At 31.4% G+C, this 26383-nt stretch overlaps 2 protein-coding genes and 1 pseudogene across 2 annotated transcripts; all 3 read left to right on the top strand.

Moving 5' to 3' along the window:
* Positions 1-5613: 5613 nt before the first annotated feature.
* Positions 5614-8698, top strand: LOC105112801 (lipid phosphate phosphatase gamma, chloroplastic-like). The gene is made up of 2 exons (XM_011008654.1): positions 5614-6372; positions 8323-8698. Exon 1 carries the CDS (start codon positions 5676-5678, stop codon positions 6342-6344), a length of 669 nt encoding a protein of 222 aa, XP_011006956.1. The 5' UTR covers positions 5614-5675; the 3' UTR covers positions 6345-6372; positions 8323-8698.
* Positions 8699-15804: 7106 nt separating this feature from the next.
* Positions 15805-22554, top strand: LOC105112800 (importin subunit alpha-2). Its single transcript, XM_011008653.1, has 11 exons — positions 15805-16013; positions 16218-16440; positions 17243-17396; positions 17733-17835; positions 18163-18347; positions 19277-19356; positions 20343-20493; positions 21194-21275; positions 21355-21413; positions 21492-21797; positions 22117-22554. Exons 1-11 carry the CDS (start codon positions 15962-15964, stop codon positions 22279-22281), a joined length of 1560 nt encoding a protein of 519 aa, XP_011006955.1. The 5' UTR covers positions 15805-15961; the 3' UTR covers positions 22282-22554.
* Positions 22555-24007: 1453 nt separating this feature from the next.
* The window catches only part of LOC105112798 (elongation factor 1-alpha-like), a 12807-nt pseudogene continuing 10431 nt past the window's right edge, over positions 24008-26383 (top strand).

Below are 26383 nucleotides of genomic sequence, written 5' to 3'. Positions count from 1 at the left end.
ATGGTGGGCCAGTAAAATCCACTCTATAAGATTTCTACAATCCTCTTTTTTGACGAGAAATGATCCACACGTGCCTTAGAGTGACAAAATTTAATGAAATTACTTACCTCATTGTCGAGAATGCATTTTTGAAATATTTGATCAGGACAATAATTGAATAAGTAGGGGTCATCCCAATAGAAATTTTGCACATTGCTAAAAAAAAAAAAATTCTTCGGTACTCCAATGAGCTGGCAAAAATCCTGAAGCAAGAAAATTGATATTTTTAGCAAACCAAGGCATTAAACTAAGAGAAAGTAAAGATTCATCAGGAAAGTAATCATTGATAGTTGTGATGTTGGGTGTCGAATCTATTGTCACTTTTGATAAAAGATCTGCATCAATATTTTCGGTGCCTTTTTCATCCTCGATTTCTTCCTGATTGGTCATGGCATGAGAAATTGGAAGTGTTGGAGGGGAATTAGTCTTTTCTTTGCAATGTTCAGATTCAACCCCTTCCTTACCCTTAGAGATTGACTCATCATCTTGAGTGGGTGGCCAACTCTTGACTTGGTGACAACAAATAAGATTCAAGAATTGGTTTTTGAATAACCTTACCACTATAAAGAGTGATGACTGATTTGACTTGATCCATGTGTTGACTTCCAGGACTACTTGCATTTGCATCGTATTGCCCCTTGAGATTTTGTTGTGGTTGAGATGGAAACTTACCTTGCTCTTGAAAACTAAGAGCAGATGTGAATTTTGCAAGAGTGTCTTTAAAATCTATTATGCTTTGAGTAAGTTGAGTGTTGATTGTCTCTTGCTTTTCAATGAATGCATACAAAGTTTCCTCAAAATTACTTCTAAGAGGTGGAGTATAAGAAGGTGCATATCCATAAGAATTTTGGAAGTTATGGTGTGCTTGAAACTGTGGTGGTGAAGTTTGTGCATTATTACTCTTCCAACTGAAATTTAGATGATTTCTAAGAGGTGGAACATAAGAAGGTGCATTGTTGAACTCCGTTAACACTAATAAAGCATTGTTGAACTCCGTTAACACTGATAAATTGCAAAAATGTTATGTTTATAAAACATAGAACAACATATAATTTTTATGATAAATTGAATCGATAATAAATTCCTTGATTTATCTAGAAAAAAAATGAAATTATGCTCATATGCACAATCTTCATCTGGATTTAATGTCAACGAATAAATTTTACTTGATTGTCGTTTTTTATTAAAAAAGAAATGTAACTATGAGGATTATTCCATGAACATTGTTTAAGGTAAAAGGACTAATTTGAAAAAAAAAGTAATGAAAGCTTCCTTACCAAGCTTAGCCGATAATAAAAATTTTCATGCTCGAACATGTACTAAGTTAATGGGCGTTTAAAATAAGGCCTCTGTTTTGTTAAGATAGCTGTGCCTTGGACAATGCTTTGAAAGCTTTTGGAAGAGTAAGTTTTTCTGTGCAGGTGTATTCTTTTTGCTTGTCTGAATTATAGAAAAATGATAAGAAACTATGACTATAGTGTCTTTAAAATTACAGGATAACAATGAAATAAAGGACAGATGCTTAGATGTAAATCATTTTTATTTTTGTTAAATAAATAGTTTTTTTTTATTAAAGTAAGAAAGATATTTTGTTGAGATTATACTTGATAGTTATAATAATTTTACATAATTAGTTAACTTGTAAAATAATAAGATCAATTTTCACGATATAATAAGTATCAATTATATTATTATCAGATGAATAAAGTGTTCTTTTCCGAATAATAACAATAATAATAATAATTGAAGTGCAGTCATATAGTTTGCAATTAACCATAATGTAATTTGTTAAGTTAAGAAGCCATTAAATAAATCTTACAATGCGATAATTATATTAGTTAATCGCTAATTGACATAAAAGAGTTAAGTTATTATTTAAGATAAGAAAGAAGTAATTATTATTTGAAAAAAAAGTGTCTGAACATGGATTAATAAATATTTTTTTGTTAAGTATATAAACTTTAAAATATTATTTTCATTTGAAAATAGTTATAATTAGCAGTTAAACCATTGCACTCAACTTTTGTATCTAAATGCACTTGTAATTGAATTTAGAGATGTTTATTTGTTTGAAAAGTAGTTTTTGAAAATTATTTTTTAAATTTTTTTATATTTATTTATCATTAGAAAAATTAGTCAATAAAAAATACTTTTCAGTTAAAGAAAAATTTATCTTGATTTTTAATAAAGTGTTTTCCTTTTATTTTGGATGGAAAATACTTTTTAAAAGTTGTAAAAAATTTAAAATTATTATATTATTTGCTGATTATATCAAATTTCATCCTCAAACTTTTATTGATATTTATTTTTTAATTTTTTTAATTTCATCCCTTAAAATTTTATTTAATTTGATTTTTATATTAACTTTGGTCCTTATTTTTATGATTGTTATTTGTTTTTCTCTAATTATTTTTTTAATTAAAATTTTTATTTGCTTTTTATTTTTACTTATTTTATTTGAAATATTTATGAAATTATAATTATAATTATTTTAATTTCATCATCTTTCAATTTTTTATTTGTTAGATTTGATCTCCATTATTTTGATTATTATTTATTTTAGTTGAAATAATTTATAAAATTAGATTTTTTTTTCAATTTCATTCTTATTCAACTTTTTAATTTGTAAGATTTGCTCCTCATTATTTTAATAAACTTTAAAAAATAAAATATTATTAAGCTATTTTCCAACTCATTTTCCATAACATAATCAAACACTAGAAATTATTTTCCAACTTATTTTCCTTAATATTATCAAATATTAAAAAATAATTCCCTTTTCATGAATTCACTTTTCAAGAAAATCACTTTAAAAAAAAAACTACTTTCCAGTAAACAAATGGGATTCTAATTTATATTGAGAGAGTTTATAGTGTTCAAAGTATAGCTATTTACATTTATATCATAAAATAGAGAGATAAAAAGAGAAAAGAGAAATAATATTTGGTTATGGTCTTAAGGATATAAAAAACAAAGATTAGAGTTGTTTATAGATACAACTAGATCGGGTTTAGATCTATAATTATAGCTAACCAAACTTATGATATTTTACATGTAAAATTGATTTATTTAATTTTTTTTAGAATGGAGTGGGTTAGATATATCAAGTTGGGTTAATGTTTTTATAGATATTACAAATATTCACATGTGAGGCTTATTGCTAATTTTCATGAATTGAGTTTAATTAAAACTAAGATTTAAGTTCAATAAATTAGGTCAAAACTTATTGCAAGTTGTAACAAAAAATGGAGACATAATGGATCAATTATAAACAAATATAACATACAACAACAAATTAAGCTTTGAACAACAAAAAACTTAATGAAATGTATAAGCTACGTGAGTTAGGTCAAGTTAACCAGGTTTTAAGAACTTTAACTCCTGATATCTATTTTGTAGATTTTTTTGACTCACTATTATATATAATATTCACATTATTTGACTTTAATGGATAAAATCAGGTCAAATAATAAAATTATTATAAATAAAGTAATTCTTCCATACACCTCTTAACAAAGACAATGAAAATTAAAAGAATACAATCTACTAGTAATTTCTATTTTAAATAATAAGTTCAAAACTATTACAAAGATAAATTTATCTATACAATCAAATACATTTATGTTATTTTTACATTCCATTTGTTGTAGATACTTACTAGCCATTTAATCCTGCTCCACCACATATCAAATGTTTTTTTCTCTTACAAAAAATTATACATGCATGCCTTTTCAACATAAATTTATTCATAATTTTTGTAAAATATAAATTGAAAAACTCGTGTATATATGTAATTAAATAAATCGAGAATAATATATGTTAACAAAAAAAAATATTAACAATAACCAAAAATAAAACTGAAAAAAATCAAAAGATAAATATAAATCAAGAAATCTAATTTTACAAGATAAAATATTTACCTGGTTATACATACTGAATTTGTTAATTAAAATTATTTTTTATTTAATCAAATAATATTAAAAATAGAAATACATATTAAATTAATTAAATAAAATAAAAGTAAAAAAATATCATGTAAGGCGTGCATATAAGAAATATTATCTAAAAATAAATATTTTTTATTTTCAAAAATAAAGTTCTTGTGTGTGTGTAGATGAATTAGTATAGTCTTCAAAAATCAAATACACATAACATCATAAAAAAAATCTCTATCCAAAAAAGGTTAAATAAGAAAAAGAAAATTATGAAACATAAATTTCGAAATTATTTAAAGAAAAGTTATATCAATAAAAGATATCAATAAAAAAAACAATACCATAAAAAAATAGTCCAGTTATTGTGGTTTAGCTCGTCGAACTCGTGATCTGAATCATGAATTTGATCGGGTTCAATATTTTTTTCCTTAAATTTATATTCAATCTAAAAAAAGAGCCAAAAAAAGTCAAGTATACATGAACCACTCAAATGAAGAGATCAAAAGTGTTGGCGGGCTATCAAGCCTAGGCCCACGGGCTTAAGCTTTTTTTATTTTTTATTTTTTTTATAAAAAAAGGATGACTTGTTGTCTATTTTTATTTTTTTCAAAAAATAATTAATCGGCGACACATCACATGCTAAAATAGATCTTGCCGGAAAATCGAGCAACTAGTCTTTTAGCAAAAAAAAAAAAACCCAATTCTCAAGCTATTTCAACCCAAAAACACATTTACAACATCTACAAACCATTCTATCAACTCCACGTACTCAAAAAGGGTCCAAAACACGAAATTAAACTGATTTAGTTTTGTCTTTCTTGGCTCATATCTAACTTTTTATGCATCAAGGCTTTAAACAACTATCATAAATCCTCTCTCATCTCATGGAACCTGTGGATGTAAATCTATTTTGGCAGGTGGAAATGATGTGGATGATGATTTTCTCTTACATCACTGGATTTCGACAAGCCTCTCTTTTCTTTCTCTAACCAGGTATTAAAAAATAACATAAATAAACTCGTGGATTGTAATTGATTTTTTTTTTTAAATTTAAGGGGATTAAAATTGTATACATTATGTTATTTTGAAAGATTTCGGATCTAAATATATTTTTCATGCAATCTCTAGCATGTCATTCATGTTTGACTTCTTTTTTTTATTTTAATCCTCTTTCTTTCAATTTCATATTTGACTAAGAATTCATATATAATTTGCCTTTGCCTTTAATTAGGATTAAAACACACAAAATATAAATTCAAGGAATAAAATGAATTATTAGAAAATACATAATTTCATCTATATTATTTTATGAATACGTAAACAATATCAGCTAAACAATAAACACCCCACTAGTTTTAGTGTTTTTATATCTAATTTCTAAAAAAAACAAAAATATTATTTTTTTCAGTATATATCTTTTATGTTATGATAGTAATTGTTTTTTAAAATATTTTATACTTTAAAATATATTAAATTAATATTTTTTATTTTTTAAAAAAATTATTTTTTATATTAGTATATTAAAAAAATTTGAAAATATATAAAAAAATAATTTTGATGAAAAAAATAAAAAAATACTTTTAAAAATACTTTTTTTTAAAAAAAAAGTATAAAAGAAATGCAGCTAGACTATTCTCATCCTTCCTCTCCTCACTTTCCCCAAAAAAACAAATCTAGATCTCTCTTTTAACTCTCAAAAAAATGTCTAATACGCCATTAAAAGCCGTGACCCTCACTCTCGTTCGCTACCAAAAAGGAGACCAAATAGGCCATTTCTTAGCATGGGTATCACTGATCCCTGTCTTCATAAGTCTAGGCGGTTTCCTCACTCACTTCATATTCCGTCGTGAACTCCATGGCATGTTTTTCGCTCTTGGTCTTCTTATTTCTCAATTCATCAACGGAATCATTAAAACATTCGTCAAACAAGCCCGACCTGAAACATGTGCTCTTCTTGACATGTGTGATTCTCTTGGCTGGCCTTCTAGCCATTCACAGTACATGTTCTTTTTCGCTGTTTATTTCACTTTGTTGACCCTTGATGGAATTGGGTTGTCGGAGATCAAGAATCATTGGGCTGTTAATTTTTTTCCGTGGTCATTAGCTGTGTTGACCATGTTTTCTAGGGTTTATTTAGGGTACCATACGGTTGCCCAGGTTTTTGCTGGGGCTGTTTTAGGGTTTTTTCTTGGGGCCGGGTGGTATTGGGTCGTGACTAATGTGATTTCTAAGTATTTTCCGATGATTGAGGAGAGTATGTTTGGAAGGATGTTTTATGTGAAGGATACTTCCCATATTAGGAATGTTTTGAAGTTTGAGTATGAAAATGCAAGAGCTGCTAGAAAGAATATGGATGCCAAAGCTGATTGATTTGGCTAGTCTCGAATATATTTTCTGGGTAAGTGAAATCTGATCTGTATTATTTTGGCTTTTTGCTGGTTGTTTAAATTCTGATTTTTTTTTTCTTTTAGTGCCATGCGGGCTTATTGTTAATGTTTAGTTCAGATCACTGACTTCTGTGAATTTGATTGAGATTTTTTATTAGGTTAGAAACAGCAGCTTTATATTTTTGCTGCTATCTCAATTTCACTGTTGAAACATTGTGCCACGAGAAGATTTATTAACTTGGCGTGAAAGAAAGAAAGAAACAGCTGTTGAGAGTTTCTCTATAGGAACAACACACAGCGCTAGGGAAACTCTAGAGAGTAAAATACAGTCTGACTGTGTGAGACACTTTTCCCTGCTGTATGGTACATCCATCTAGCTGCGCTGTGTTGTTGATGACACTTCTAACTATTGAGAATTGAACTTGTTAGCATTTGTGTGGCAATTTTTCACGAGTGTAAATTCCACATCCGACCACCATTTTGTGTGATGCTAGAAGATGTAATCCCTTGATTATCTGTCTTGAAAAACTGACGTTGTTGATGACACTTCTAACCTTCACGAGTGTAAATTGAACTATTTCTACTTGTTGGCTTAATTGATTCATTAGTTGATCCCTTTCCAGAAGCCCTTCCATTCTAATACATTTATCCCTTAACACTTTTATTCTTTTCAGTGTAAGGGATAAGTTCTCCTAGAATAGTCCCATATGCTTGATCACTCAATGAGAAGCTCGGGATTTGTAAGCTATGCAACAGGAAAATCTATTCTCTTCTCTTAGAAGAAGAAAATGCTAGAAAAATTTATATGACTTTTAACCTTTCTATAGTTTCCACTGAAGGATTCATTTTCTCTTTCTTCCTTTGCTGATGTCTTCCCCCCCTCCCCCTCCCTAACCGTAAGCTTTTCTTGTGGCCTCAGATGACATTAAGTTTCTCTAGTGTCAAATGTAGCCCTTTTTGTAAGTATTTGTAGTGTTGAAGTGCCCTTTAGAAGAAAATGTAGTTCCAGACTGTATCTAAGCAGGGCATGGAGCCATTGTTGTATATTTTGAGTGATAGTTGAGAGTGTTGAGTTGAGAAAATCTGGATTTATTAAATTAGAATGCTAGCACCTGCTTTTTAATCTCTCGTTAGTTGGAAGCTGTTCTGAAGAAATAAATAATACTCAAAGGTTAAATCAGGAAAGGATTAAATTTGAGCAAGACAGAATATCTATATGCTAATATTTGGGAACTCATTACACTTATCTCAAGTTGGGAGACCATAGTTTACTTTGCAAAAAGACTTACATGGCCTGCCACATTTGATAGAATTTCAACTAAATATATATATAAAAAATACATCTTCACGTTGATTAGGAGAAGTTCTACCATGTTTATTGAATTGGATATGCTGGGAAATCTGTGTCAAATAATTAAAGCAGTAGCAATTCATGGGGTAGTGACAAGGCTGTCAGGCCAAATATGAGATTACAAGATAGGAACTGTTAAAATGAATTCAATGTTTGAATGATTAACTAGCATGATCATAGGTTATTGAAACAAGAGTGTCAAGCTGAATGTTGGATAACAAGACAGGAAGAATAAAATGAGTACTTCACAGGGTTGAATCATTAAGAAGTAGCATGCTTATCAGATAGTTGAAACAAGGATGTAAACCTTAATGTGTGATATAGGACAGGAACATTAAAAATGCGTGCGTGTGGTGTACTATGATGATTACTAAACCTTTCACTTATAATTGAGTTCATGTGGTGCTGTGAAGAGTGCATATCCGTGCCAAGCTACCATGAGTACCAAATCAATGCTAGAACTGTGCTTCTGAGGTGCTGTGTGTGTTTGTCTTGCATATAACTGCACAAAAGAAAATCTACTATCTACTTATTCACTTCTTATGGCAATTTCTGATTTCTATGCCCCTCATTGAAAATGCTTTTCTTGCTCCATTTTGCTGGTTGACAGCTCCAAGGATGCATTCAGGAGTGCCTTTTCTTATGAATGAAACGATTGAGCAATTGGAATTCTTTCTTCGAATCATTCTATTCGGGAGCTCACAAGGGAAGCTGCCAATTGGAAGAGCTGGTGCTCAGTTTAGATTTCTTTATATTGGCAAGGATGATCGTCTTTGTCATACCAGAGCTCGGCTGTGCTGAAAGGAAAACCACAGAAAGCATATATTTTATACTTGATTTTTAGAAGTTTACTGTTTTGTGATGTTTCTAAAGTAGTTTTATTACATGATAGTAGTTTTCTTGTATGATATGCTTTATGATACGTACTAAGCATCTGGATCGTTTGGACAATATTATAGTAGTTTTCACATTATTTTTGGATCAAATCCGAGTGGAGAAAAAAACCCAAACTCTCTTGAAGGGTGTTTTTTTTTTTTTTTTTTTTGTTAAATGGTCTGGTTAGCCCCTCAACTATTTTGATTTTGTTAATGTTACCCTTTTTATTTCATGATTGTGTGATGTGAACCTTCCTCCCAAGTCAAGCCGCTGACTCCGATAAAAACTATCAAAATGTCCCAAATTAGATTGGTGAAGTGCTTCGCTCTATCTGGGACTTCCTAGAACAAAGATGCTAACATGATGAGGTAAGTTGTAAAGAAAGAGCTTGGTGTGGATAGAATGGTTTTATATTTTAGGATTACAAAAGAAATTAAAACAGAAAGGTGTTTTAATGTAGTGTTTGCGTTGTGCTTTTTTCAATTTATCGTTGATCTGTTTTGGTGTTTTCTTGAGTTCGGTTATCTCTAATATCTGCATATTATTAATAATTAAAGGGTTTCATTATATTTCCCAACTTTATTCGAGGCTAATTCACATTGGTTGTATAAATATACAATTAAAAGGAAAGAAAACCAGCTGAAAACCAAAACAAAATGACATGGCGTTCTTGGAATTCTTGTAAAATACTTCTCACATTTATCAACAAATTCTCTATTCACTTCTTTTATGTCCCTTTTAGTTTTAGTATTTTAAGTTTTGATACAAAACTTTATCTTGTTCATGTGTTTAATCTCTAGTTTTAGAAGAGCATGAAGAAAATCATCAAAAAACAAGATAAGTAAAGAGAAAGTGGTTGGCTAATCACATTCTAGCAGTAAAAAAAATCCTTTTCATTTGACAAAAAGAGTTTCGTTGAGTTGAAACTGAAAATTGGGGCTAGAAATTGTTTTTTGAATTGGGGTGATTTTTTTTAGATTTTTGAGTGATTAAAAATTGGTTTAAGGTTATATATAGGTTTATTAAGGTTTTTCAAGTATTCTCTATGTGTTTTCATATGAAATTTTTTTTTGAAAATAAGTATTTTAAGTTAATAAAAATTAAGATCAACTTTTTAGTTTTTTGAAGTGGCTAAAATCATACCAATAAAGTGCACATCATCTCTTATAGTAGAGATGAATCGAGTTTAATAACATTATCAAGATATTTAACACATTGATGTGCAAATTATGCATTATTTTTATAATTTTTAATACATTTACTTCAAGATTATCTTAACATTATTTTAAGAATTTTAAACAACATAATGCATATTAAAGGTATTCGTCTTTTTTATTTCTTTTTTTATGCTTTTTAATTTTTAATTAGAGATATGTCTTTTTTTCTTTCTTTATTTCAATCCTTCAAAATGTTTTGATGATTGTTCTCATTGATTTTTTAATTTTAATTTTAATTTTTATTGAATAAAGAACACATAACAAAAAAGTCATATTATTTTTCTGAAAAACAAAGCTGAATAAGAAAGGAAAAAAATTATTCTATAAAATTATTTTGTTTTAATAAAACTAAAATTGTTATTTTCTTTAAAAAGTTATTAACATATAAATAAATAAAAAATATTAAAGAGCTTCTTACGTTATGGGCTAAATCTAGTGTTATTAAACCCGACCTAGCCTGAGGGGTTGACCCGAGACCTGGACCGATCCGGGCAACACAAAAGACCGGTGTAAGGAAAAAACCAGGCCAGATCCAGGTGACCCAGCCTAACCCGGGTGACCCAACCTAACTTGGATGAGACCTGGAATATATATCCTGACTCACCTATCTCGGGAAATTTAGAAAAGCAAAAGGAAAGCTAAATTGTTACCCCAATTTCTTTCTTTACAGTTCAAACAATTAAGTTATATTCTTCTGCTTGTATCTTCTAGTGGTAGCTCTGTTGGATTTCTCTTCTCTTTTTTTTTTTTTTGTGAATATTCTAGCCCCTTACTAGATCTTATTATGATCTTATAGAACTCTATAGTCTATACTAGTGGTCCAAAAGAAAAGCTAGATTCCACTGTTATGAGCCAAGTACTTCTTTTTTCTGCTTTGCAATGTTTTATTTTAGATTTATTTGTACAGGTAATAATCTACCATTTCTGCTACTGCAAGTTGATGTTTTATAATTTTATTATCAAGTTGGTTCTTTTGCAATATTGCAGCTGCTAAATTGAGTTAACTATTATTCCTTTTAAGTTTCAACCGTTAACTCTTGTTCCTTATTTCTTATTAAAGAAATAAGATTCTTATTAAAGAAATAAGATTTAATTTAAAAAATTCACATCCCATTTCTCTATTTTAATTCTTCTTTTCTACATCGATATCTAAAGTAAATATGACGAGAAAAAAATAATATCTAGTTCTTTTTTGTCCTAGAAAATTAAGATCTTCTTATCTCTAGGAGATATAAGAATTTGTTAATGGATTCGCTAACACAGTTAGATTTTGAATAGACAACGTTCAGTTTTTAGAGTTACTTCAAGTTTGGGTTATATTAGATTGCATCGACTTGAATCTCAGGTTTGTTGTAATCTATTATGAATTTTGGTTAAATTTAGTAGTAACCATTTGAAGAGTTTGTACTGTTTCATAGAAATATAATGGTATTCTTTTCTTTTTTTGTTTTCTATTAATGATTTCCATTCTAATTCCCAGAAACTAACTAAACAATTGTAGAGAAGATCATTAAATAGTTCAAACGAACAACATAATCAAAAGATTACCTTATTTTTCATTTAAACCTTTTAAAATAGGTAGAGTTTGTATGTTTGAACTTTTTAATTTTGCGTAGAAATGAGTGATTGAATTATGAGTTAAAACCAAACACAAGTAAAAGGATTTGTTTAAATATATATATCTACATCAAATTTGTTGCTTGATTTTTCTGTTCCTTCATTTTGCAATGACCGTAAACTTTTGCAAAATTGTTCATCAATAATGTTTGGTGTGTCTAACTATTCATCATGTGATAGATTAATTGTTCTGGAACTGTTATCCTTAAATCTAGATTATTAGTTGAACATGATTAATGCATCCTTTCTTCTGAAATATGATGTCACATTACTGATTCAAGTTTTTTCATATGCATTGCATATTGCAAGTACCACTTCCAACACATGCAACCTTTTAATTCATCATGTTAGTTTGATTTGGTTTGATATAGGTTTGTGAAATAGCTTCTCAACATGGTAGCACTTTAAATAGCTTTCCTTTAACTACTCAATCATCTGAACCTTCAATTTCTATATCAACATCAAGTGGTATAAGAGGACAAACATATTTGATATGGGGTCATTGTAAAGAAACTCCTAAACTTAGTGTGGGATGTAAGAAAACCAAATTAGTATGCTTATATGGTGCCAAAGTTTTTATGGGCGGAGGCATTAATTCATATAGTGCTAAACAAAGAGAGCGTGATAAAAGGATGATTAGACAATTAAAAGATGATTGTAAAGGCGATGATGATGATAATGATTATGATGATGCTGAAACTGATGGTAAGAAGCTAATGTTACCACCAAAGGTTGCCAATAAAGCAAAGAGTAAAATTACTAGTGCTGTTAAACAATCGTTTGTAAGTTATGAAAAATAGAAAGAAAATATAACATTAGGGGTATAGTTTATTCCAAGAACAATTCATGGTGCTCAAAAGTCTCTCCAAAGTTGTTGAACAAACAAAGAAGTTATCAAATGATGTGATCTTGCTATAGTAAAATGGGTGATTGGTGCATGTGTGTCATTAAATGCTGCAAACTCTATTTAGTATCAGCATGCTATAGATGGTATAACAACCATGGGTCCTGGTTATAAAGGACCAAATTTTCATGTTCTTTGTGGTTATTATTTAGCAAAAGTGGTTGATGAAGTAAAGATTTTTGTTGAGAGTTATCGAAAAACTTAAAAGAAGAGCAGTTGCACATTAATGGCTAATGGATGGACAGATAAAAAGAGGAGAACTTTAATTAATTTCTTAATAGATTTCCTTAAAGGAACTGTTTTTTTTAAACAATAGATACGTTAGAGGCCTAAAAGAATGTTGTCTTGTTGCATAAATTGTTTAGAAAGGTTATTTTATTTGTTGGGCCTGAAAATATTATGCATATGATGACTGATAATGTTTCTAATTATGTTGCTTTTTACAAGTTGTTGGTGGAAGAATTTCCTTCAATATTTTAGTCTTTTTATGCTGCTCATTACATCAACCTCATACTCTAAAATGTTGGTAAGCTATAATCAGTTTGTTTTGTTGTTGATCATGCTTCTAGTATTACAAAGTATATTTATAATCATTGTTATCCACTATATTTGATAAGGAGGTTTATTAAAGGGAAAGAAATACTTCGACCTGCTTCTACTCGCCTTGCTACTAATTTCATAACTTTGCAAAGCATTTTAGTATATAAAGATAATTTGAAAGCTATGGTGACATCTAGAGAATATGTCTCCTCTGCTTATGCTAAAGATAGCAAAGGAAAAATGTTTGTTGATAGTGTATTGAACTCTATGTTTTGGGAATAATGTGCATCAATTTTACAAATGATCGAAACATTGGTTTGAGTTCTATGAATTATTGATAGTGATGATAGACCTGTTATGGGATATTTATATGAGGTTGTCCATTCTACAACGATAGAAATATTGAGGAGATTTCAAAAGAAAAGAACTAAGGAGCAACCTTTTATAGATATCATTAAAAATAGATGAAATGGACAATTGTATAGAAAGCTTTATGTAGCGAGATTTTGGTTGAATCGTCAATTTCAGTATAATATCAATCTAATGGATAGATATATAAACATCATTTCCGGACTTCTAGATGTTGTTAAGAAGTATGCAAATGGAAATGCAATTCTGCTAAGCAAGCGTACAAGTGAAATAAAGTTGTTTAAAAATGCAGAACATGACATTAATAGAATTGCACCCTTTTACCTCCAGGTATATTATTATTTTCATGTTCAAAGTAATTTAAAAATATTATCTTGATATAATCTAACTTATTAATTTTGTATGTAGATGAATGGTGGGTGCTGTATAAAACTTGTGCTTCAAATCTCCAAAAGCTAGCTATACGAATTTTAAGTCAAACTTGTAGTTTTTCAGGGTGTGAGAGGAATTGAAGTATTTTTTACCACATCCACTATAAGAAGAGAAATCGATTGGAGCATCACAGACTAATGACCTAGTTTATGTCCATTATAATCTAAGATTAAAACAGAAGTATTTTATTTTCTCTAATTCTTCAAAAGTTATTTATATTATTATATAGCATTATTAATACTCCTATTGTGTATCTTAACTTTGATTTTGTAGAAATTATTGGAAAGGATGGAATTATGATCCAATTAATTTTGAGGTATTTTTTGACACTAAAAATTAGATAGTAGAAGATGATCCATCATCTTTAACAATTAAAGAAGTAGAGATCTTTTATCATGATTTATCAACCATGATTATTCAAGATACTTTAAATAAAGGTAATGTAAGATTTGATCTTTTACTTTATGTCATGACTATAATGTTTATTGATTAAGTATGTTTCAATTGTAGATTTGATAAATATAAATCAGATTGAAGATGACTGTGATGATGAAGATACACAGGATGATGTTTCAATAAGTATTAATGAGGTTGGCTCAATTCCATTGGTATTTCATTCTAATTTTGCTCTTGTAGACACTAAAGAACTCAATTATATTCAACCAAAGTAAAGATGTTCTGTAGAAAAAGTGTGGTTATTTTAATGAGACTTCATTCTAATTTTGCTCCTGTAGACACTGAAGAACTCAATGTCTATATTCAACCAAAATAAAGATGTTGTGTAGAAAAAGTGTGGTTATTTTAATGAGATCTTGTACTTTATCATTCTTTTTTTTTTTAAATATATTAGTGTTAAGAGAAATTCTAATTTTTTTTTTTTTATGAAGATGTTGATTTATGAATTCTAATGCAAAATAGAGTTAAAATGTTGATTTATGGATTTAAAATGTTGATTTATGGATTTTAATAGAAACTAGAGTTTGAATATTGTCACCTTATATTTATTATGTTAAATTATATATCTCTAGAACAATTTTTTATTTTATTATTCTTATCTTTAATATCTTTAAATTATGTTAGATGTTTGTTTATTTGAAAATAAATACACTTTATAATCTATTAATGCTAATTGATTATGCTAGTATATATGTTAATATGATATTTTCTTATTAATTATAATAGTATATATATTAATGTGTTATTTTATGTCAAAAAAATCATATTAATATGTGTTTTTGTTCTTGACCCGGGTTGACCGGTCAACCTAGAAGACCCATGACCCGATTATTTTATCGAGTCGGATGTGATAATTATGCCTAAATCTCTTAATTTGTATTTATCATTTAATTTTTTGATTTAATATTTAATTATTATTAACAATTTTTTAATATTTTATATAATTTATTTTTTTATTAAATAAATATATACAATTCTTGACTTAGAGTTTTAATTTATATATATATATAAGAAAAACAGGTATCGACAAAACTCGTATATTCTTTTCTTTAAAAATTAAATTTTAATCCGAGTGCAGATAAATGAATTAAAAAAAAACAGGTCATCCGGGTCACGCCGGATCATGGCTTACTTTATTTTTTCCCAAGTAGAGTTCATAGAAATTTTTATAAAAGAGAAAAATCCATCAAGGTTTCTCAAATAAATTGAAAAAAAAGAAGAGGATAAAAGTAGGGGCTGGAGAAACATATCAGACTTTTACGGTGCTACGCGTTAAATTAAAGGAGCCATTTTGCAATTTGCTGAGAAATAAATAGAAATCAATCGAAGGCGCGTGAAGTTTAGAAAATCCCTGCAATTTGTAAAGGGTTTTTATTTTAAAAAAAATTCAAAACGACGTCGTTTTAATAAAAAATAAATAAAAGTCAACGGGTTACCACCGGGTTTTTGACCGGGTTTTTCCGGGTCGTCCGGGTTTCTGGGTCAACCCGCCAGGTCATCCGGGTCACGCCGGATCATGGCTTACTTTATTTTTTCATCAACCCGGCCCAGTTCCAGCCCCGGGTCGGCTGAGTCCCGGGTCAATCCGTCGGGCCAGGCCGGGTTTTAAAACTCTACGCGTTAAATTAAAGAAGGAGCCATTTTGCAATTTGCTGAGAAATCGGTGCTACGCGTTAAATTAAAGGAGCCATTTTGCAATTTGCTGAGAAATAAATAGAAATCAATCGAAGGCGCGTGAAGTTTAGAAAATCCCTGCAATTTGTAAAGGGTTTTTGTTTGCGCTCTTCTCTCTTTTTCTTCAAATTCAAAAACCTCACTGAAAAAAGCAATACAAAAAAATGGCTGAAGATGGATTGAATCCTCACCGAAGAGACCCTATCAAGTCTTCAGGTTTCTGTCTCTCTCTTCATTTCTTCCCTCATAACTAGTTTTTTTTTTTTCAATCGTTCTATTGTTGTGTTTGATTGCCGAGAAAAAAAATTGAACTTTTGTAGAATCACTTCTACCGAACAGACTTGTTAATTTGATTCAGCACAAGGATTTATATATAAATACATATATTACTGGATGCGTATTTAATTTTGCTGTGGATAGTTGGTAATGTTGCGGCGCATAGGAGGAGGCAAAATGCGGTGGCGGTGGGGAAGGACAGGAGAGAATCGTTGGTGCGTGCGAAGCGTCTTTGTAGAGTGGGTCCTAGTTGTGATGATAGTGACATATGTATTGAAAATGACATGATAATTGATGAAGAGCAATCAATTTTGGAGGCTCAAACTTTGTCGGCAGTTGAAGAGCTGAAGTCTGCTGTTTCTTTTCAGTATGTTAAACTTCATACCTTCTTTGTTTTTAATTAGAGAAGAACCTTTGTTTGTTTTTTGGCATGCAGATGCTCATTCTTGTTATGTTCCTGTATCATAACTCTGTTGGTTAAGATGAGTATAAAAAATTGAGGATTTTTGGGGAATGTTAGTGAAATGAAAACAAATGCCGTGCATGTGTTCGTGGATTCGTGGGGGTAATCCTTGATAGATTTTTCGCAGCTTACACCCTCCCAAAACCTATACCTATTTTCATACTCTTGTTATCAATGATATGCTAATCAGGACTATGCTATCAGCCAGGTTTTCTTGAGCAATGCATATCAATTTCCGTAGGGGAATAATTTAATAAACTGACTACTAAGTTTCATGCCTGTATATAATTCATGGTTGCTCAAAATAAAGTAGAAGCTAGCTTTCCATTTTAAGAGGATATGAGAAATTGGGTATAGAAGTATGAACTATAAAATTTTGAGATATACTGATCAGTGATGAATGATAACCATGTTTGATTAAACTTTGGGAAGCTCGATGCCATAAACTGTTGCTACTGGGAACTTAATTTTCATATGGAAATGTGTCATAAGGATCAGGAAAATGTTTGAAGAACATTTGCTTGATGTTATTGCTAATGAATATATATGCATAGCTTCCTAACTGTTCTGGCATTGAGAGACATGAATCCAAGCTCTGTTTTCTTCTTCTGTTTTCAGCCCATACCTCTCCTTTTCATAAACATGCTGTGTCATCAAGTCTTAAGTCTTTGGAATTTGTTTTATATCTCTATGCTTGAACTTTCAGGGGAAAAGGTGCAATGCAAAAGCTAGTTGGTGCTCTCCGGGAGATGAGACGTTTGCTGTCAAAATCTGAATTCCCTCCTGTTGAAGCTGCTATTAAAGCTGGAGCAATCCCCTTGCTTGTGCAGTGTCTCTCATTTGGCTCTCCAGATGAACAGGTCCAATGATGGTTTTTTTTTTTTTCCAAAATCAGTTATTTGATACATGAAACTCTTCAGCTTTATTAAATTATGAAAAAGAATCATTCTCCATAGTTAAAAGGTGTCTGTGTGGGGTGTGGGTGGGATCTCTATCTATATTAGGTTCTAATAGTCTGCTATTTGTTTCTTTTTTTCTTTCTTAAATTGCAATGCATGTTGAATGAATGCTCAGTGTTTGTCACAGAAATACATTGATTCTCATCCACCTACCTTGTCTAGGAACAAAATTTAAAACATACAGCTTCTTATAAGGAGTAATGTAAATTCAAACACTGATTCTTGTCTTATCTGCAGTTACTTGAGGCAGCATGGTGCCTTACAAATATTGCAGCAGGAAAACCAGAAGAAACAAAAGCATTATTGCCTGCTTTACCACTGCTTATTGCACATCTTGGAGGTTTGTGACAGCTGGTGCATCCTTTTCAGTGTCAAGAATGTTTTTTTGCTTCCTTGTCTTGATACTTTATGATACATGAATGTTGGTTGTAGTGATTTGAGCCCATACTGGGACAACAATATTAGGTAACTCTGAGTTATAATATAATGCCACTTTAACTTAGAGAATTGAAACATTCATTTCCCAAAACTTATTAGTTCTGAAATCTATAGCCTAGTAATTCATGGGCATATGTTTAGTTTTTCTTTTCCTTGTTTTTTGTTTGAAACTATAGGTCGATCGATATGCTACTTTTGGTTTGGCATTTATAGTTGCATTTCTGTGTAGAAAAGAGTTCCTTACCTGTGGCTGAACAGTGCGCATGGGCATTGGGAAATGTTGCTGGTGAAGGAGAAGAGTTGAGAAGTGTTTTGCTATGTCAAGGTGCCTTACCACCTCTTGCAAGAATGATGCTGCCAAACAAGGGTTCAACTGTGAGAACAGCTGCCTGGGCATTGTCAAACCTAATCAAGGTTTTGAACCTTATCACTATGAACAACTTGTGCATCTGTTTGTCACTTTTGGCATATGATGCTTTTGAAAAATTAGAAACATGTCCCAAAGAGAACGTCATCCCCTAGAGATGTTAGTTCTTTTGTCAACAACACAGAGGCTCCTTCCCAAGTAACCTACTTTGAGAGGCTGCATGCAGGGATCTCTTTTTTATTGGAAAATAAGTTCGAACCTTCTTTGAGAGGCTATATGCAGGGATCTTTTTTTTTAAATGGAAAATAATTTCCAAGCCAGAATGTTGCTAGGATTTAGTGTTTTATGTGATGAGATGCCTTCAATAGTTGGTGCATCGTGCAATATTTTCTTAGATGTGATGCCAGAGAATTCATAGGTGCAGTTTGTAGAAACCCCAGTGTGATGCTAAATGTTCATGTATTTTTTAATGGGTTATCATGTTGTTTTCAAATATCTGTTAGTAGTACAAAGTTATCAATTAGTTTTCAGCAAATACAACACCGACAGCCCCACTCTTATCCCTTCATTCATTTATTCTAGTATCATATTGGTTTTTTCTAAGATACTTAAAATTCTTTGTTTACCTACAAACCTGGTGTTGAGTTTGCGTATAGCAAGCACCACAATTCTGTGACAACTTCTGCTTCGTCAGTTGTTGAGTTCTAGGCTTTCCTAAACAAGCTTTAAATTTCTCTACCTCGATCAATTGCATTCCTGATCTCTTGAATTGAATGAGCCAATCTTGTGATTAGGGTATCCCTTCCACTATTAGGGTGATAGGCGCCAATTGTACCTATTCCAATCTTGTGATTAAAGCACCTGTTGACTTGGTAATAAACATAATAAGTTCATTGTCTGATATATTCGTATCCACATCATTATGCTTGTGTGCTAAATTTCATTTACAGCATAGCTTCAGTGTGTTTGAATGCAGGGACCAGATCATAAAGCTGCCACAGAACTCATTAGAGTTGATGGGGTTCTAGATGCAATTCTTCGGCACTTAAGAAAAGCGTAAGTGGTGTCAATCAATCATTGTCATTAGAAAACTTTTGGACTGCCTTTTATGAATTCTGTTGTGCCCTTTTCTTCAAGCCTTGTGGTGACCAAGGTGGCTGTCCATGTTTACAATCTGAGCAATATTTTAGTATCTTTCTGTTTTTTTCAACATTATTCCCTCTTTGAATGCATGTTAAATCTATATAGAGGTTTCCCCTCATGACCAGGAACCATTTAAAATATTTCCTTATGAGGAAAACACATTTTAGGTGATAGTCATTCCTAAGCCATTCGAAAAAATGGCAATTAGTTGAAATTAGTCACTTGATAAGAATTTGTGATTTGGTTCTTAAGCCATTTGAAAAAAATGGCTCTCAATGATTATCTTCTACCCCGTTAATCATTCAAAGTTCAGTTTTTGGTACACAAGGTGCTGTTCATCAACAAGCAGCTCATGCAAATTTCACTTTTGCTTCATGGTATATACCCCATGGTTGGCCTAGAAAAATTTCTACATCATGTACGCCACACTTTTGTTCCAATATCTGCAATTGCTTGTTTATTTTAGATTTGCTTCATATCATTTTCCTTTCCTTTTTTCTTAAAAGTTTAAAATTATACTCTGTTAAGAATCCCATGTAAAAGGTACCTAGCAATCAGTTTTGCTGTTTATTGGTTAGCTTATTAGACTGTACTTCAGAATGCAAGAATCGTGATGGTAGTGTTCTTGCTGCAATCAGTTGTAGTTAAGTTACTAAAAAATCGCAATCTGTTTCTAAGGTTCTGCTAGTTTTTTTTTTTCCTTCTTTTATTGGGTAGAATTCCCTTAGAAGTTGTTGTCTTATAGCTCCATCCTTATATCTTGTATGGGACAGTATTACCATCTCTCATCCATCTTCTCTTTGATCTGGGGAATAATTCTCATTTCTTGAAATAATTTTATTCAGTTTTTTAGAAAATTTATACCCAAGTTTAAAGTAGTATTTACTTGTTGAATTCAGGGATGAGGAATTGACAACTGAAGTAGCATGGGTGGTTGTGTATCTCTCAGCCCTTTCGAATGTTGCTACCAGTATGCTGGTTAAAAGTGATGCCCTTCAGCTGCTGGTACAAAGATTAGCATCATCAAATAGCTTGCAATTGCTTATTCCGGTACATTCAATATGAGATTTTACATAGCTTTTGTTGATCAATGCTGTTATTTATTTATTGGCATTTGGTCTTACTATACAAGGCTTAAATTTTGTGTTCTGGATGTTATCCTATAACATTTGTAGTTGTTGTCATGAATCTTTTTTTGTCACTTTGAATATTATGTCATAAATCTTTTTTTGTCACTTTGAATATTATGTCATGTAGTGGCACATTATAATGTGTAGAAAATATGTGAATTTTTTTTTATGGGGTTCTAAATTTTAAGCCATTTGCTGGTAATGCTTAAGTCTTGAAAAACCCAGTCCAGTGAGCTCCTCAGTTTGATCTTTATATATATATATAAAATGATGGTTTGAACTTTGATTTATTCTTGTAGTTCAAAAGGAAAATGAATTCTTTCAAATGACTAGAAAAAGGAAGAAAAAAATATGAGCTCTTTAAAACCAAACCTAACTTAACACTATGGTTTTACTATTTTGTGTTTACAATATGGAAATTAGCAATTGTATATATAAACCAGACAGTTGATTTGGAAACTTTACAAATTTGCGCTTTCTTGCTATTTCAATAATTTCAAAAGATATTAATAAAATAATTAGCTGGAAATTATGTGATGCTTTGCCAAATGGATTTGGGATGTATATAAATTTAATATTTCCTTGTCTTTGAATAATTTGACAAGTAATTTCCTATCCAGGTCTTACGAAGTTTAGGTAATCTAATAGCTGGTGATTCACACACAATAGTTGCTGTTCTTCTTCCCGGGTGTGAAATCACAGGTCAGTGGAATACCTCTCTTGCTTAAATTGGGAAAGTTTAGTCTTCCATTTCTAAAGTATCAACTTCCCTGAAACTCAGATAATGTCATTGAGGCCCTTGTAAGATGTTTGAAGAGTGAGCACCGAGTCTTGAAGAAGGTGAGTTAGCATGTCTTAATCTCTTTGACATCAACCTTTGTAACTTGTTCTTACTGGAATTTTTTACTGTTGTTCTAGGAAGCTGCTTGGGTATTATCTAACATTGCAGCTGGTTCGATTGAGCACAAGCAGTTGATATATTCTAGCGAGGCTGCACCTTTATTACTGCGTTTACTTTCAACTGCACCTTTTGATATAAGAAAGGAAGTAGCATATGTTTTGGGTAATCTCTGTGTTGCCCCAACAGAAGGCGATGGAAAGCCAAATTTAATCTCAGAGAACCTGGTTTCCCTTGTTGGTAGAGGATGCCTTCCTGGTTTTATTGACCTGGTTAGATCTGCTGACACTGAGGCTGCAAGACTAGGTCTTCAATTTATGGAGCTGGTAAGGAAACAGTTCCTTGTAAATATATCTATTTATATGTGACTTCACATCAAGAAATATTGCTTTGTTTCATGCTTTATGGTTTGCTTCTAGTTATTGAAAAAAATTAAGCTATTTTTCTCATTTCTAAGATATGAACTAGGATTGGTTTGGTGATTCGTGAGATTTCCTTTCTTGTCCAAAATTACTGCATGCGAGCAACAAATTCAATATAATTTTTTTTAAAAGTTCTAATGTGGATTTTTTTATTCAACATATTATCACTTGATGACCCACCCAAACCGTTTTTATCATCATTTATCTATACATGTCAATGCAGGTCTTGAGGGGGATGCCAAATGGCGAGGGCCCAAAGCTTGTTGAGCGAGAGGATGGTATTGATGCCATGGAAAGATTTCAGTTTCACGAGAATGAAGACCTGAGAAATATGGCAAATGCTTTAGTTGATAGGTACTTCGGCGAGGACTATGGGCTTGACGAGTAGGCTGAGTGATGCAGGCATTGCGAAAAGGGAACTTCACTGCTCGGGCAATAGACCTCTTTGACTTTTGCTTGGCCATCTTTTATGCAGTGTACTGCACATCAATGAATCTATGGTTCCTTTTGTCTCTAGCAATCTAGAGCCTGATCCATGGCTTGCGCCGGTCACAACTTGTTGTATATTGAAGGTTTTAGTGCCTCTGCTAGGAAATTGTCGTCTTGTTTAATCCTAAATGATGCAAAGTTTGACAAAAAAAAAAAAAATCAAAATTTGTTTTTCATGTGTACCATTGATAGCATGCATACCACCCACCTAAAGAAATTCGAATTAGCTTGACGTGGTCTTATTGTTTTTATTTTTTTTATTAATATGGATGTTTGGACTAATTTATTTGTATCTCAATTAATTTTATTTATTATGAATCTTGAAATTAATGATTATATAAATTTTTAATAACTTTAAAATTTATGAAATTTAAACTAGTAATTTTTAAAAAATAAATTTAAAATTTAACTAGTAAAGTTATATCTCTCAAGATTATGATTTTTATTTTTTATCCAAGCAAAGAGCTGCATTAGTTTTATTTTTTACACAAGCAAAGATGCAGTTCTGGCTGAGGTCAAGTGGTTGGATATAAATTGATCATTGAGCAGAGTCTGACAGATCGTGTCTTGAATTTTTAGGGTTCTGCATCTGCTTACGATTTTACAGCATTGAATAGGATACAAAGATGGAAGTGGTTGGGACAAGAGAGAGGAAAAAAAAAAAAGTAATTTAGTTTATATTTTTCTCTATATACTAGCAAAGAACTATTATAAATAATGAAGAGATTATATAAAGCAACATAAACATAAAATAAATTGGATTTGATACCCTGAAGCTACTGCCTTTTCTTCTGTTTCTAGAAAATCAGAAGGTAGTCTCTGTGCATGTCTACCTCTGCTTTGAAGGAGATGAAGCTAAGGTTTAGCGCTCGGGCCATCAATGCTGCATGAATCAGGGCTGCATTTACAAGATTATTATTGTTATTATTACTATCGTGTAGGGGCAAATCCGGGACTTGGGCGGAAGAATACGTGATAAATAAAGGAGGACAAAACAGGTAGTTATTTTGGACCGTTAGATTGAAAATCAAACCCGATGTTTCCTGAAAACTTGATATGCACGAACAACACTAAGGAAATGCATACATCGGTGGACAGGTAGTTATTTTGGACCGTTAGATTGAAAACAATCCTACCGTGGATGGAGAATTCTTAATCTATTTGAAATTGTAGTATCAATTATAATTTAAAATATTTTTTATTTTAAAATAATATTAAAATAATATATTTTTTATATTTAAAAATTAATTTTGATATCAATATATAAAAAAATATAAAAATATAAAAAAAAAATTTAACAAAAAAAATTAAAATTTAAAAAACATGATTTACATCAATTTTCTAAACAATTTCAACTCTATTTGTTTTTGAATTTCAAAATTATTTTAAAAAAGTTTTAAATTTTTATTTAAAATTTAAAATTATTTTAATATGTTAATATATTTTTAAATTTTTATTTAAAATTAAAAATATTATTTTTAAATAAAAAATAATTTAAAAAATAACAATTATCACATTTTTAAATATTAGAAACATCATTGACCTGTTTTTTTAATACAATACGCATGAAAAAAAGCAATCATACTTCTATCTCAAACACCTATATAAAGCAGCAAAAGCCTTAGAACTCCCCATCTTTCGCTTGCTATCAACGTTGCTCCCTGTAGCTGCGAGAGAGCTCCTTGGTTTTTCAATTCCCTTTCTTTAAGGTTTGATCCCTTCTCTCTCTTTCTCTACATTTAGTATTCTGTTATGCTTACTTGGCTGATGTGATTCCTTTGTTGATTGATAGAAACCTTTGGTTTGATGTATTATAAGTTTTGGTTCTTATACTTTGCTTCAACTGATGTTTACTGTGATGAAGCTTGTTGCTTAAATTAAGATGTTTACCAAGTCTTTTCTGTTAGAATAAAGAAGCTTGTTGCTTAAATTAAGATGTTTACCAAGTCTTTTCTGTTAGAATAAAAGTCCTAGTCTATTGGGTTGTTCTAGTTTCTAGGAATGTTGTTACTTGATCTTGTGAGATTCCTCGCAATGCTGCACTTTATTTGTTTTCTGTTATCATTGTAAGGCTATTTAAGAAGCCACACTTATATTTCAATAAGATACAACCTTGACCATTTTGTGTAGTCTTAAGCAAGCTGTTGTTCTTGTTCATTAAGTGTAACAAAGTGGTATCAGAGCCAGGTTGAGAGAATTCTAAGTGTGAGAGTTTAGGAACAGCAGTATCCTAAATAGGAGAAACATCGTGGGTAGGAGAAACATTGTGGGTGAGAGAAACACCGTGAGAAACACTGTGAGGAAATTGCGAGAAAAACACTAAGAGAAACAGAGTGACTGGGAGATGGCTGCTGAAGGGCAAAATTTGTTGAGCATTCCTAGGTTCGATAGAGACTATGATTACTGGAGCCTGTTGATGGAGAATCTTCTGAGATCAAAAGAATACTGGAGCTGCATTGAAACTGGTTTTACAGAACCTAATGAAGGAGAGACACTGACTGCTGCACAAAAGAGACACCTTGAGGATTGTAAACTCAAAGATCTAAAGGTTAAAAACTACCTTTTCTAGTCAATCGACAAGTCAATCTTGAAGACTATCCTTCAAAAAGACACTTCCAAGCAACTATGGGAATCGATGAAAACAAAATATCAAGGGAATACGAGAGTCAAACGTGCTCAACTCCAGGCACTACGTAGAGACTTTGAGGTGCTAGAAATGAAGATAGGTGAATCGGTCATAGATTATTTCTCCAGAGTCATGGTGGTGGCCAATGAAATGTGAAATTATGGAGAAGATATGCAGGATGTGAAGATAGTAGAAAAGATTTTACGCATTCTCACAGACAAATTCAATTACATTGTCTGTTCCATAGAAGAATCCAAAGACATTGATCTCCTTTCTGTGGATGAGCTACAAAGCTCATTGATTGTGCATGAACAGAAATTTCGAAGAACTAACAGTGAAGATCAAGCTTTGAAAGTTACAATTGATGAAGGACAAGGCAGAGGAGGACGTGGCAGGAATACCTATAGAGGAAGAGGATACGGGAGAGGGCGTGGATTTATCAACAAAGCTATAATATAGTGTTATAGATGTCACTACAAATATGAATGTCCAACTTGGGAGGCTAATTATGTTGAAGCAGATGAAGAATTGTTGTTAATGTCTTTAGTGGAGATGAATGAAGTAAAACGTGGAGACGTTTGATTCTTGGACTCTGGTTGTTCAAATCATATGAGCGGAGATGCAGCAAAGTTCTGTGAATTGAATAGGGGATTTAAGCAGCAAGTCAAACTCGGTAATAACACTAAAATTTCTGTGGAAGGGAAGGGAAAGATCAAACTAAAATTGAATGGCATGAATCATATCATCAGTGATGTGTTCTATGTGCCAGAATTGCACAACAACCTGCTGAGTGTGGGACAAATGCAAGAGAAGGGACTTTCATTTTTATTTCATGCCGGGATGTGCAAGATTTATCACCCAAAGAGGGGCATGATCATTCAAACCAGTATGTCTGCAAATAAAATGTTTATACAGTTGGCAAACACACAAGAGAGAAATGATGCCTGCTTCCACACAAGCTCATCATCACCAAATGTCACCCACTTGTGGCACAACAGGTATGGCCATTTGAGCCATCGAGGTCTGGAGATTCTGCAAACCAAGAATATGGTACGAGGACTGCCAAAACTTACTCCTACCACAGAGACTTGTACTGACTGCCTAATTGGAAAACAACATCGAAGCAGCATCCCAAAGAAGAGCATATGGAGAGTTACTGAAAAATTACAACTTGTGCATGCTGATATTTGTGGTCCAGTGACCCCTATTTCTAACAGCAAGAAGAGGTCTTTTCTATGCTTCATTGATGATTATAGTAGAAAATCCTGGACATATTTTCTAACAGAAAAATCAGAATCATTCTATGTATTTCAATGCTTTAAGAAGATGGTAGAAAAGGAAACTGGAAAGTTCATCAACTGTCTACGTACAGATA

This window comes from Populus euphratica, unplaced genomic scaffold, assembly GCF_000495115.2.
Source record: "Populus euphratica unplaced genomic scaffold, PopEup_1.0 scaffold365.1, whole genome shotgun sequence".
Lineage (NCBI taxonomy): Eukaryota > Viridiplantae > Streptophyta > Magnoliopsida > Malpighiales > Salicaceae > Populus > Populus euphratica.
Note: the sequence above shows the minus strand (reverse complement) of the source record. Positions and strands in the feature narration are given on the sequence as shown.

Coding starts and splice junctions, on each gene's coding strand:
- LOC105112801 (XM_011008654.1), top strand. CDS start 5,676: ATGTCTAATACGCCATTAAAAGCCGTGACCCTCACTCTCGTTCGCTAC.
- LOC105112800 (XM_011008653.1), top strand. CDS start 15,962: ATGGCTGAAGATGGATTGAATCCTCACCGAAGAGACCCTATCAAGTCT. Junction 17,397..17,732: donor TTGGCTCTCCAGATGAACAG/GTCCAATGATGG, acceptor TCTTATCTGCAG/TTACTTGAGGCAGCATGGTG. Junction 21,414..21,491: donor AGCACCGAGTCTTGAAGAAG/GTGAGTTAGCAT, acceptor CTGTTGTTCTAG/GAAGCTGCTTGGGTATTATC.